Below are 13,042 nucleotides of genomic sequence, written 5' to 3'. Positions count from 1 at the left end.
AATAGGATCCTCAATACCTCTTGATGCCCCCTTCTGATAACACATCTCTTGGTCTGAAATGAAATGCGGCATTTAATTAATAAGAATTATCCAGATGGTGCTTTTGTTGGATTTGGAATAACTAATTAAATGTATGGCTTAGGAGTGCTGTTCCACTTTTATTTATATGGATACTTGGATTTTAGGAGAGGCCAGCTCACCTAAGCCATGCGCCCATATCCTATTTGCTACCAAGGAGTTGTGCTGCCGTCATATGGGCCGTCACTGCCATTTTTTGAAGCCTAGCTGGTACTGTTATGGGCTATAACCATCATTGCTATGGGGAGCTATTGGTTATCACTGTGTACCACATGTCCTTATCCTTCTCTCACATCTATAACTGCAGTGCCTACATTAAATACATTTGTGAAGTGACTACATGTGATGTGAACTTACGGTATATGATGTCCTAAGTTGTCCTCTGATAAAACATCAGGCCTGGGCTGACCCCAGTAGGCCTACGATTGTATTGTTATTTTTTTTTCTCCTGAGATAAGATGTTGTGGTTTTTATTTATCTACCTCTCCATATCAGTAACTGTTGTTAGGTGGAATCTTTACCCAAGTGCACGTTAACTGAATTATTAATAGACTAGATGGCAGCCCGATTCTAAAGAATCGGGAGTCTAGAATCCATATATACTTTATTTATTCAAATGTAAGAATAATACAATTAATAAATAATAGTAAGAAAGAACAAAAATAATAGGCAGTATATGGAGAAAACACCAAACAAAAGTTCAAAATTGGTGTGAAAATGTCACTGAACCACTTCACAACTAAATATATATAGTTTTGGTAAATGGTATTATCATTTTTTTGACGAAATTCGGCAGGAGCTTGAAGAGCAACGTCACTGGGCCCGCCTCCACGCAGTAGAAACTTGCTGTGAGGTAAAAATTCAAAAATCACACCAAAATGGCGGGCGGAGTGTGTCACAGTACGGCACGTTTCTGATTGGTTGCCGCCTGCTGTGAGCGACCAATCAGACACTGGACACTGTTGACGTCACTTATCTCCGGACATTAGCTCCGGACATTAGCTCCGGACATTAGCTCCGGACATTAGCTCCGGACAAAGCCACGGAAGTTGGCACAAATTGCAGGAAGTAGTATTCTAGGCAATTATATATTAGATGAATGTAACCAAGTGTGAAGATTTTCTGCCAGACTCTATGCTATAGTTAGATTCTGGAAGTTGCCTGGAAAACCCTGCTAAATCATTCCAGACCTGTCAGAGCACAACTTCTTTCTAACTCTTGCTGATGACATTTCACCCGAGGCTTACTACAGCATGTACTGTATATCTATTTCAGAGCATCAGCGTGCGGTTATAATGAAAGGCGCTGACTGTGAATTGAGATGATTCTTTAGGTTTACTCTTTACAAAATAGGGAATAAAGTGTTTACTGAAGAGTGTTATGAGGGCTGTCTGAGATTTTTTTTTTAGAAAACTGTCTAAACATATGAATTATAACTTTGGAGTCTGCAGCGATGATGTCACAGCCAAACACTGGCCCCAGCATTTGTGTGCTATATGTGTCAGTATCAGAACTGAGGCTAATGATTGTCGGCAACTGCCACCGGTATTTTGGACGTGATATAATTGCTGCAGGACCAGCAGGGACCATTGGAACGGCAGCTTTGAAGAGGTTTAGAATTTGTGAGTCTGTTGAAAACAGATTATCATCTGTCCACAGGATTGGTGATAACATGTTGATCGGTGGGGATCTAACCAATGTGACCCCATTGATCTGCAGAACAGGGAACTTTTATACTCCTTAGAATGGAGCGGCAGTGTGTATGCTCAGTGTCACAATGTCATTATAGGGTAGCAAGGACTGTGGACTCTTAATTTAATCCCTCCTGCTAAAGGGACCCTAGGCTATCCCTGCCTCCAAGATTACCCCTGATGGTGGGGATGCCTGGGTCTTGTACCTCACTATTGTCCTGCACCTAACTAATCTGATCACCTCCCACACCCAGGATAAAAGGGGCAAAAATGAAAAAGTTATCACGGAAAAGACTGACAGGGAAAAACTGAGGCTCAGCCACCCAGGACTCACACAGGAATACACACTAGGGAAAAGGAGTCAGAAGCCAAGAGGCAAAGAAACAACATAAAAAACCAAAGGGGAAGGAAAAGGTTTTCACCAAAAATCGCACACAACTATCACCACCAGAAATGCCTGGATATCTCCACCTCTCCAGACTAGATTTAGTCTGAATGGTCCAGCATACATGTATAGGGGGGAGAAGATATGACTGGTTCTCACACACCAAGGGACCAAGGAGTATTAACAACCTATCCCAGCAGAGATTTAACTCTTGGTAACCTGTCTAGGACTTACAAGTCTTTATGTTGACGCCCGAGTCTCCCTGTGCTGATTACAGCTATTAGTGGGAAAGAGTCTGATAAGTGGGAAAGGAAGCTGATTTCTCTTATTCTTTTATTCACCTGTACTATTTATTTATTCAAAGTTTATTGAAAGTGCAGCTCCATTTTAACTAAAGACATAGAGAAAGCCATCTTAGACTATTTCGATCCTATCAGACATTAATGTAGGAAAATATAAATCGGCAACAATTGCTGTTACTCTTAAAACACCAAAGCCTAGCACCTAAATCATACATATATGACAATATAGTACATTCCTCGGCAGAACACCAACTTCAAGGTATCTAGCCCTACAGAACTGAAACAGCTAAAGAATCCAATTCACACAATCATAATGAATTGCCATCTATTGATGTATGACTGCTTGCATGTCATACATCAGTGTACTAAACGGCATTGGCCTTTCTTCGCTGGTGTATATGTAAATAATATATAGAATAATAATATACTCGCTGTATTCTTTACAATCGTCACATTCTGTTAACAGTTGTACAACATCCTCACCTTTCCTCCTGCATAATTTGCTATAAATTTAAAATGAAATAAAATGCCAAAAATATGTATGAGAGGAATGGTTATAATAACTGAGTCCCAGATTTGTGTTCTAAAATAAAGAGATTTCCATCAATATATGGTTGTCATAATTCTATATTGCCCATGTAGAGATTCCAAGTTCCAGTTTTTTCCTAGACAAGCTGCCAACACGTTTCGCACATGTTTCAAACAAAATCTGACACATCATGTAATTTTGAATGGAAGGGAAAGCATGGCTGACATTTCATCGAGAAAGTGCCACTCTTTGCTTACTTACAGGAAAATACAAAGTTTGAGCATGAGTTTTGAAGATTAATGGTTTGCAGCTTGTGTTATTTATTACTTATACCATGGAAGGAAATGTCTGTTCTGGGAAGCAATTCCATTCTTTCCTTCTGACAGCTTGACAACTGTGTAACCAGAATGGACCTGACAAGGTGTTCCATATTCTGAATGTGTTATATGACATCTTAGAACTTGTGAAAAGAACTTTAATTTGACAACCTGGAAGCCTATTTCTAAACCTCCTCACCTTTATTAAGATTCCTCAGTTATTTTCTTTGCCATTTGTGAGGAAACAATAAATTAGTTATTTACTATAACATTGCATCCATCACAAACATATTGAATCCAACAAGTCTGTTTCCAGAATATTTGAGTTTAATACATTAATATTACATCATGTCCCTTCACTCTACATTTTTATTTCTTTACTTTGCCCCTGTATCTAATACTGACATATACAGTGATGGCCGAAAGTGTTAACACCCTTGAAATTGTTCCAGAAAATGAAGTATTTCTCCCAGAAAATTATTGAAATCACACGTTTTGTTATACACGTTGATTTCCTTTGTGTGTATTGGAACAACACAAAAAAAACTGAGAATAAAGGCAAATTGGACATAACGTTACACAAAGCCCAAAAAATGGTCCAGACAAAATTGTTGGCACCCTCAAACATAATATGTATTGAAAAAAATATCACATTTTGCAGGCATGCATTACTTATATGCCTGCTGGAAAAAAAAAACAATTGAGGCAATGATGGATGGGGTGGTGGTACAGGAGGAAAATGAGCAGGAGGAGGAGCAGAGCCAATTCACACCATTATCAGGCCTGCCCTCCACACATGACTCGTAGGGTGGGTTACTATCCCAACATTGGCCAGCTACCTAACTGTAAAGCAAGGGGACAGTTTAGGACCGCTTGGGAGGAGGATGATGATAAGGAGGAACAACCATGTTCACAGCAGGGTGGCACTCAGATAAGCTCACTGGAGCGTGGCTGGTTGGATTCACAGTTCCCAGACGATACAGTATACCTCCCACCGAGGACATCTTTTAGTTGTCTCTAAGCAGCCTGGCACACATGAGCCAATTCATATTGCAGTGCCTGCGTAATGACCACCGATTTGCCCATATTGTTACCAGTACAGATTACTAGATGGCCACCCTGATGTATCCCCACTACAAGGACAACTTGCCATCATTACTTCCGTCACTGGAGAGGGATCGCAAAATGCTTGAATACAAGCACACGCTGGTAGTACAACTGCTAACGGTTTTCCCCCCTGACAGCAGGGGCTCAGTGGAACAATAAGGCAGAGGAGGAAGTCGCCATTGCAGCTGGGGCACCGCCAGCACCTCAGAAGGCAGGGTTAGCATGGACGAAATTTGGCAAAACATTATGAGCACGCCACAACATCCAGCACCACTATTTGGTACCGTTTGTATTAGCAGGAGGAAGCTTTGCAACAACATGGTGGAAAAATACGTGTCCTCTTATCTCCGCGTACTAACTTCTGGGTCCCCAAATTGGACACATGGCCTGAGCTTGCCCTTAATGCCTTGGAGGTATTGGCTTGCCCTGCGGCAAGTGTACTGTTGGAACGTGTGTTTAGCACAGCAGGGGTGTCCTCACAGACAGGAGCATCCGCCTGTCCACATCTAACATGTAGAAGCTAACATTCCTTAAAGGGAACCTGTCACCCCCGGGCGTTTTTAACTAAAAGCCACCTTGTGCAGCAGTAATGCTGCATTCTGTCAAGGTGGCTCTTTTAGTTCTGGGTGCTGTAACTGCCAAAATAATCAGTTTTGTAATTTGTCCTAAATACCTTTTCTTCAGTCAAAAGAGGCAGGCCTTTCCCCCCTGCTGCAGACACCACACAGCCATCACACAAATCTTGGCGCCAGGCGCCGCCTCCTCACTACTGTTTTGAAATGAGCCGGCGCCTGCGCTCTTTTCTCCTGCCTTGGGCAGGCCCAGTGAGCGCTGCTCGTCTGTCCTCATATGCAGTCCAGCTGACTGCGCCTATGCGGATGCCCTGCCTGTGAATCCCAGCCCCGCAGTGTCTTATTTATTCATACTACGGGCCTGGGGGGGGGGGGGGGGTGACAGGTTCCCTTTAAAATTAACCAGGCGTGGATTCCACAGGACATGTCTTTACCTTTGGATGACTAGACAACTATAACAGCCGCGCCCAGCCAGTCTTCAACTCTTCAACTATTTACTATTCATTTCATATGGGGGCCTCTTCCACAAATTAATAATCCCCAAAACTGTGTTGGCTTCCTCCTCCTCAGCCTCTTCCACCTACACCGCCACATTCACCTCCTCCTCCAGTTGGACCTCCTTCCCCTGGCTGTAGCTTGTTATTTTGAGTACCTTTCTATGTTCTTTGAAGTCATTTCCCTAAAAAAAAACACATACTGACACGTCCACCTCTTCCTCCGCTTGGACCTATGCCTTGTGGTTCTAGATAGCTAGTTTTAGTTTTGTAAAATGTAGGTTATTTTAAGTGAGTTACACTTTTTTATAAAAAAATGTGCTGGATTACTCTTCCTGTGACTGTTTATTTTACAGAGTTATATAGCGCCATTATTTACACAGCTCTTTACAGACATTATTGACACATTGGGGCTTAATCTAATTTCCCTATCAGTATGTCTTCGAAGTCTGGGAGGAAACTTAGGGTACTGTCACACATAACGATATCGTTAACGATATCGTTGCTTTTTGTGACGTAGCAACGATATCGTTAACTAAATCGTTATGTGTGACAGCGACCAACGATCAGGCCCCTGCTGGGAGATCGTTAGTCGCTGGGGAAAGTCCAGCACTTTATTTTGTCGCTGGATCTCCCACTGACATTGCTGAATCGGCGTGTGTAACGCCGATTCAGCGATGTCGTCACTGGTAACCAGGGTAAACATCGGGTTACTAAGCGCAGGGCCGCAAAGCAGAGCACAGCGGTTACTTCACCGCTGTACTTTACGGCCGGCGCTCAGTCAGTGCTGGAAGCTGAAGGCGAGGGACCTGACCAGACCCCGGGAATGTAAGTATGTAGTGTTTGTTTTTTTACATTTACAACGGTAACCAGGTTAAACATCGGGTTACTAAGCGCGGCCCTGCGCTTAGTAACCCAATGTTTACCCTGGTTACAAGGGGACTTCAGGATCGTTGGTCGCTGGAGAGCTGTCTGATGTTTACCCTGGTTACCCGGGGACTTCAGGATCGGTGGTCGCTGGAGAGCGGTCTGTGTGACAGCTCTCCAGCGACCAAACAGCGACGCTGCAGCGATCGACATCGTTGTCGGTATCGCTGCAGCGTCGCTTAGTGTGACGGTACCTTTACACAAACATGGTTGGAAGATACTAGCTCCTTACGGATTTTGTCCTTGATTGGATTTGAACCCAGGACTCCAGCGCTGCAAAGCTGCAGTGCTAACCACTGAGCTACTGTGCTGTGCTGCCTCTTGCACCTTTTCCTCCTGCTTAAAAATTCTTAGTTTTTATTTCTACTCTTCTGCTTAGCTCAGGAAAATGACGCAGCTGTAGTGAGTGGCAGTATTAGGTTTCTTCAGCGTTGCTCAAGGTGTTCAGAGCGGCAGTGGAGAAAATCTCTCTTAGTAGAAGACTTCATCCACTATAAGTTCATGCTCAAAACCTATAACTCTGCCCTTTATCTGGCCAAACAATCGTACTTCACCACCCTCATCACCTCACTATCCAACAACCCAAAACGACTTTTTGAAACCTTAAACTCCCTCCTGAAACCTAAAGTACAGGCCCCCATCACCAACCTCAGCGGTGAGGATCTGGCCACTTATTTCTCAGAAAAAATCAACCACATCATCAGAATATCTCAGCACAATCTCCTCAGTGCCTGGATCCCCTTCTTTCTTCAGGTATCTTTCCCTCCTCATTTAAACATGCCATTATTACCGCTTTACTTAAAAAGCCATCCCCGGAACCAGAACTGCACTGCTAACTACAGACCGGTCTCTAACCTTTCCTTCATCTCTAAACACCTGGAACGCTTGGTCCACTCCCATCTAATCCGCTATCTCTCGGATAACTCTCTTCTTGACCCCTTACAATCTGGTTTCCGCTTTTTACACTCCACTGAAACTGCCCTCACTAAAGTCTCTAATGATCTAATAACAGCTAAATCCAAAGTCATTGCTCTCTGCTGATTCTCCTGGATCTCTCTGCCGCATTTGACCAGCTCCTCCTCACTATGCTCCGCTCTATAGGCCTCAAGGACACAGCCCTCTCCTGGTTCTCCTCCTACCTTTCTGACCGCTCATTCACTGTATATTTTGCCGGCTCCTCTTCCTCTCCTCGTCCCCTTACTATCAGGGTTCCGCAAGGCTCAGTCCTAGGTCCCCTCCTCTTCTCTCTTTACACAGCCCCTATTGGACAAACAATCAGCAGATTTGGGTTCCAGTATCATCTCTATGCTGATGACACCCAATTATACACTTCTTCCCCCGACATCACCCCTACCCTAATTCAAAATACCAAGGATTGTCTGTCTGCTGTCTCTAACATCATGTCCTCCCTCTACCTGAAACTAAATCTCTCCAAAACAGAACTTCTTGTGTTTCTCCCTTCTACTAACCTCACTCTACCCAACATCGAAATTACCCTGGAGGGTTCAATCATAACTCCCAAGCAGCATGCCCGCTGTTTTGGGGTCCTATTCAACATCGAACTTTCCTTTTCTCCCTATATCCGATCACTCACTCGCTCTTGTCACCTGCATCTTTAAAACATCTCCAGAATCCGACCTTTTCTCACCGTTGAAACTGCTAAGACTCTTACTGTCGCTCTCATTCATTCCCGTCTGGACTACTGCAACTCTCTTCTGATCGGTCTCCCTCTTACCAAACTTTCTCCTCTCCAATCCATCTTGAATGCTGCAGCCAGAGTCATATTTCTGTCCAGCCGCTTCACCGATGCCTCCATCTTGTGCCAGTCATTACACTGGCTACCCATTCGCTACAGGGTCCAGTATAAACTCATCTCTCTCACCCACAAAGCTCTCCACAGTTCTGCACTGCCTTATATCTCCTCTCTCATCTCTGTCTATCGCCCTACACGTGCCCTCCGTTCTACAAATGACCTAAGACTAACATCCCCTGTAATCTGAACCTCACACCTCCGTCTCCAAGACTTCTCTCCTGCTGCGCCAGCTCTCTGGAATGCACTTCCTGAGACGATCAGACTGATACCTATCCACGACCTATTCAAGCGCGCATTGGAAACCCATCTCTTCAAACAAGCCTACCACATCTACTACTCAGTAAACTAACTTTGCCCTGTTCCCTCCTTCCAAATATTACTCTGAATCTGCACCCTTCTATTTATCTGTCTCAACACCCTCCATACACATGATAACTGCACTTGATACTTGACTATTGCACTTAAACACACGGGCTGATGACCGGATCATGCAGCTTTATATGAAAATCCCTATTTATTATAATTGCCAGACCTGAAATAACAAATCACTTTTCACCTATTGTGTCCCCCCATTTCCTAGTAATTTGTAAGCTTGCGAGCAGGGACCTCACTCCTAATGTCACTGTTTAAATTGTCTTAACTCGTACCGAATTTATTGTTTGTACATGTCCCCGCTTAATTGTAAAGTGCTGCGGAATATGTTGGCGCTATATAAATAAAAATTATTATTATTATTACTTTGGTTGGGTAAAACAAGATACAATACTTTGTGTAAAGCAAGGTCCGATACTTTTGGGAAAACAAGGTCCAATACTTTGGGTAACAAGGTCCAAGACAATGCTATCAAACTATCTCATTCTGCCAGTCTACTCTTCCTTGAGGTGAAATAAAGTACTCAGCAAACTTGTCCCTCATTCTTGAAACTGACACAGGACTTCAAAAAGTAATATGATAATTGTTCAAGGATGTTTCAACGAAGTTGTCATCCATGGCAATTTCTTCCTTGCATATTATGAAATTGTGCAGGACCACACAAGCTTTCACCACCTCATCCACAGTGTCAGTCTTCAGGTTAATAGCAGTCAACAGAACTCGCCATTTGGATGTTAGAATGCCAAAAGCGCACTCAACCATTCTTCACGCTCTTGTTAAGCGGTAATTAAAAACTTTTTTGTTGCCGTCAATCCACTACTTGCGTATGGCTTCAGCAGGTGTTCCGAGAGTTGGAACGCTTCATCTCCAACACATACAAATGGCACTGGTGGCCCAGAGGTTTCAGGAAGCGGTCTTGGTGGTGGAAATTGGAAGATGTTTCCATATAAATGACGTCCCATTGGAGACACTTTAAAAACTTGAGTCATTGGAGAAGCCATAGGCCCCAATATCGACCGCTATAAACTTGTATTGTGCGTCTGCAATGGCCATGAGCACGATGGAGAAATATTTCTTGTAGTTGAAATATTCAGAGCCAGATGCAGTAGGTTTGACGATACGAATAAGTTTCCCGTTCACTGCACCCAAGCAATTGGGAAACTGACAAATATTTTGAATTATTTTTTTTTATTCTTCATGTAAACAGTCCCACAATGCGCAGCAGGTGTATTTAACAATCCCTGATATGGTGGAAATCCCGAGTCTGAATTGAAAATGGAGTAAGGAAAGGGATTCACCAGTTGCAAGGAATCTGTTAAAAAGGAAAGGCAATAATTAATACAAACTACCAGCAACAACATTACAGTTATAAGTCAGCTTTAACAGGAGTAGATGCAATAAAAATGGCTTACCGAAGAGTCAACATCAGACGCTTCCCTGGTAAAACTGAGAAGCGGCAGTACATGTCATTTCTCCGGATGATGTGTCTAATACGTTCCACCAAAAAATCTAAGTTCTCCACTTTCACGCGAACGTAGTTGCCAAACTTCTCGGGGTTTCCTCACAACTTCATATACAATGTAGAATACATCCCACTTGTCATTCTCAGTGCAGTAATTGGGTAGATTGAAAAACGACGCCGGCGCTGACGCATGATGCGCCGTCTTTCTTGCTCCTTTTCCAGAACGATCGCTTCCAAACGATTCGCCTCAAAAGTGAAATCCACATAAATCTTCACAATGTTTCGCAATCACACCTTCCATTTTTGCCACTTGCTCTACAACCTGTCAAAGATGGGCTGTAGAAACACTGTATATATAGGTTTTCATTAGCCAATAACATTTGGGAGCCTCCCATGGGCGTTTTTAGAAAACGGATCCATCGTAAAACTGATAAAAAAGCAAAAGAAACGAATAAAAATCTGATGCGACGGATCCGTTTTTTCGCCTAAGGCCCCTTTCACACATCAGTTTTTTGCTGTCAGTCACAATCCGTTGGCTCGACGGATCCATTGTATATTATGAAAAAATGATTAGACGGATCCTTTTTTGGATGGATCCGACTAGTGGATCTGGCTAATTGGATCAGAGCATGCTCGGTTAAAAAAGACAGAATCCGTCTCCAGATTCCATCATTTGACGGATCCGGTGCCATAGGCTTCCATTCTAGCAAACGATGGATGGCGACGGATCCGTCCATGTCCGTTTATTCGACGTACACAAATAACGTTACTTTGTCCGTTGTTTCCAGTCTCCAGGCAAACAATTTTCAAGGGATCCGGTGAACGACGGATGAAACGTGAGGCTATCAGTCGCAATCTGTCGCTAATACAAGCCTATAAGAAAAAAACGGATCTGGCAGTATCAGTCGCCAGATCCGTTTTTTTTCAAAATTTGACGGATTGTGACTGATGGCAAAAAACTGATGTGCGAAAGGGGCCTAATGGACAATGCTAAAGTGCCACCTCCTTCACAGACATATGCCACCTCGCATTACTGCCGATGTCTCCCAGCGGTCACATGAAATTATGAAACATGACCACTGCAGCCAATCAGCTGATTGCTTACGGCCTTTTCAGAGGATCTCTCCTCAGACTTAATTGTGAAGGCTGCAGCTGAGATTATGTGGAGCACATTAGCAGTAGTGGACAACCCCTCTAGCATGGGTGTTGGATGAGTGTCCTATAAATGACATATAGAAACATATACATCATACATACATTTTCTAGTGTTACTGTTAAATAGATGCCATTGCTGCCTATCTTGACAGATGCCTGTTGCAGTCGCCCAAAAGTGGAATCTATCACCCCCAGGCTGTGATGGCATTTGTTTAACAAGAAAAGCTATGAAAAATCTTATCTGACAATTGAATCTAGTTATAGTCTATGGGTGATTGATGCGTTAAACAGATGCATAACAGCATCATCCATCACCAAAGTGTTAAACAGATACATTATAGAAAGATAGTGAAAACGTCATATCTATTACATAGCTGCCATTATAGTGAGCAGTGATTGTCGTCACTCAGTTAGTACAATTCTATGTAATTTCCCTACATTTTATTAGATAGAGACACTAAGACCAATTTTATAGAAAGTTAGATAACCTGCTGGCATGTTTTGGAGTAAACTTTGTGCAGATACAGAGAGAACTCCACCCAGATCTTATCCTAGGTTGGATCCAAACCCAGGACCCCACCAGGCAAGGCAACATATACATTGAGATGCAATGACAACTTAAAAATAACAGGAATTAATAATACTGTATATTCATTTAGTCATTTCATATATTAATATTTAATTAACATTATAATTTGTATGTGATTTATGCAATATCCCTAAAAAAAAGTCTTCATCAAGACCTGAAATTGATGCTGGCAGAACATATGACAGCCTAAATTGAGAGACTTAAAATTATTGTGTAGGTGTTTAACGCAGTTTTTGTTAAGAGCGAGTTTAAAGTTTGAAGTTTGAACATGTGCAATTAGGATGTTTTTCTTCAATTCACCTTTTTTGAAGAAAAAGAATAGGAGTAAGGCACCAACTTAAAGAGAGATAATTTATTTCACATAGCAGCATTGTCACTACACCACTAATTTTGGCCTATTCCCTTTTGTGTTTTGTCAGAAAATGAAGAAGTCAAGGAGACGACGCTGCGCGAGCTTAAAATGCTTCGCACTTTGAAGCAAGAAAATATAGTTGAGCTGAAAGAAGCATTTAGAAGAAGAGGAAAATTATACCTAGTCTTTGAATATGTTGAAAAGGTAAGTGGATCGAAATGTCATCCGGAAATCCAGATTAAGCATCTGTGTCTGGAATAAGGCCGTCTGTGAATAAAATGTCACTGGGAATGTAGAGCCCTGTTTTTGCCGACACGTATACAGCACATATGCTGTCTTTTCTTAGAATAATACGTTTCTTGATGAAAATATCCACATCTTTATTCTATACACCTCACTGAAGATAAAACAATAGAGTGTAAATTATCAATTTGATGCCAGAGAAAAACTACCCTCCAATTAAAATATACTGGTAAACCTTTTTTCATAACTATTAAAATAGCCCATATTAAAAAGATGTCCATGAAATAAATCAAATAATCAATATCAATTTGTGAAAGGGCTCTTTCACATATCCTGATTTTTCCGGTACTGGAAAAAACTGTACCAGAGCTATCCGTGTCCATGAGTGACTTACGTGTGGCATTCATGTGCCATCCCTGTGCCAAATCAATTTAACACATACCGGCGCCTGGGAAAAGCAGTACAGTTTGCACTGTTCCCAGGCACATGGTGCTGAAGACCGCTCATATAATGGTCTCCTGGTCTCCCTAGGATCAGCACTACCAGGCGACAATGATGGGAGTTCTATTCAGTACCCACTGTGTACATGGCTTGGGGCTGATGTTAATAATTTGGGAAAGGGGACAATATCCCAAAGGTTGCTAGGCTATTAAT

The 13,042-nt window shown here is 42.4% G+C and overlaps 1 protein-coding gene across 7 annotated transcripts in view; it reads left to right on the top strand.

Annotated features, from left to right (window-relative positions):
* CDKL5 (cyclin dependent kinase like 5) overlaps window positions 1-13,042 on the top strand; it is a 442,123-nt gene that overhangs the window by 275,277 nt on the left and 153,804 nt on the right. For all 7 annotated transcript variants that reach the window (XM_069761528.1, XM_069761532.1, XM_069761530.1 and 4 more), the window contains one exon: window positions 12,213-12,349. In XM_069761528.1, the coding sequence (XP_069617629.1) occupies window positions 12,213-12,349 (137 nt within the window). The remainder of the gene's footprint in view (window positions 1-12,212; window positions 12,350-13,042) is intronic.

Source organism: Ranitomeya imitator, chromosome 3 (genome assembly GCF_032444005.1).
Source record: "Ranitomeya imitator isolate aRanImi1 chromosome 3, aRanImi1.pri, whole genome shotgun sequence".
NCBI lineage: Eukaryota > Metazoa > Chordata > Amphibia > Anura > Dendrobatidae > Ranitomeya > Ranitomeya imitator.
Note: the sequence above shows the minus strand (reverse complement) of the source record. Positions and strands in the feature narration are given on the sequence as shown.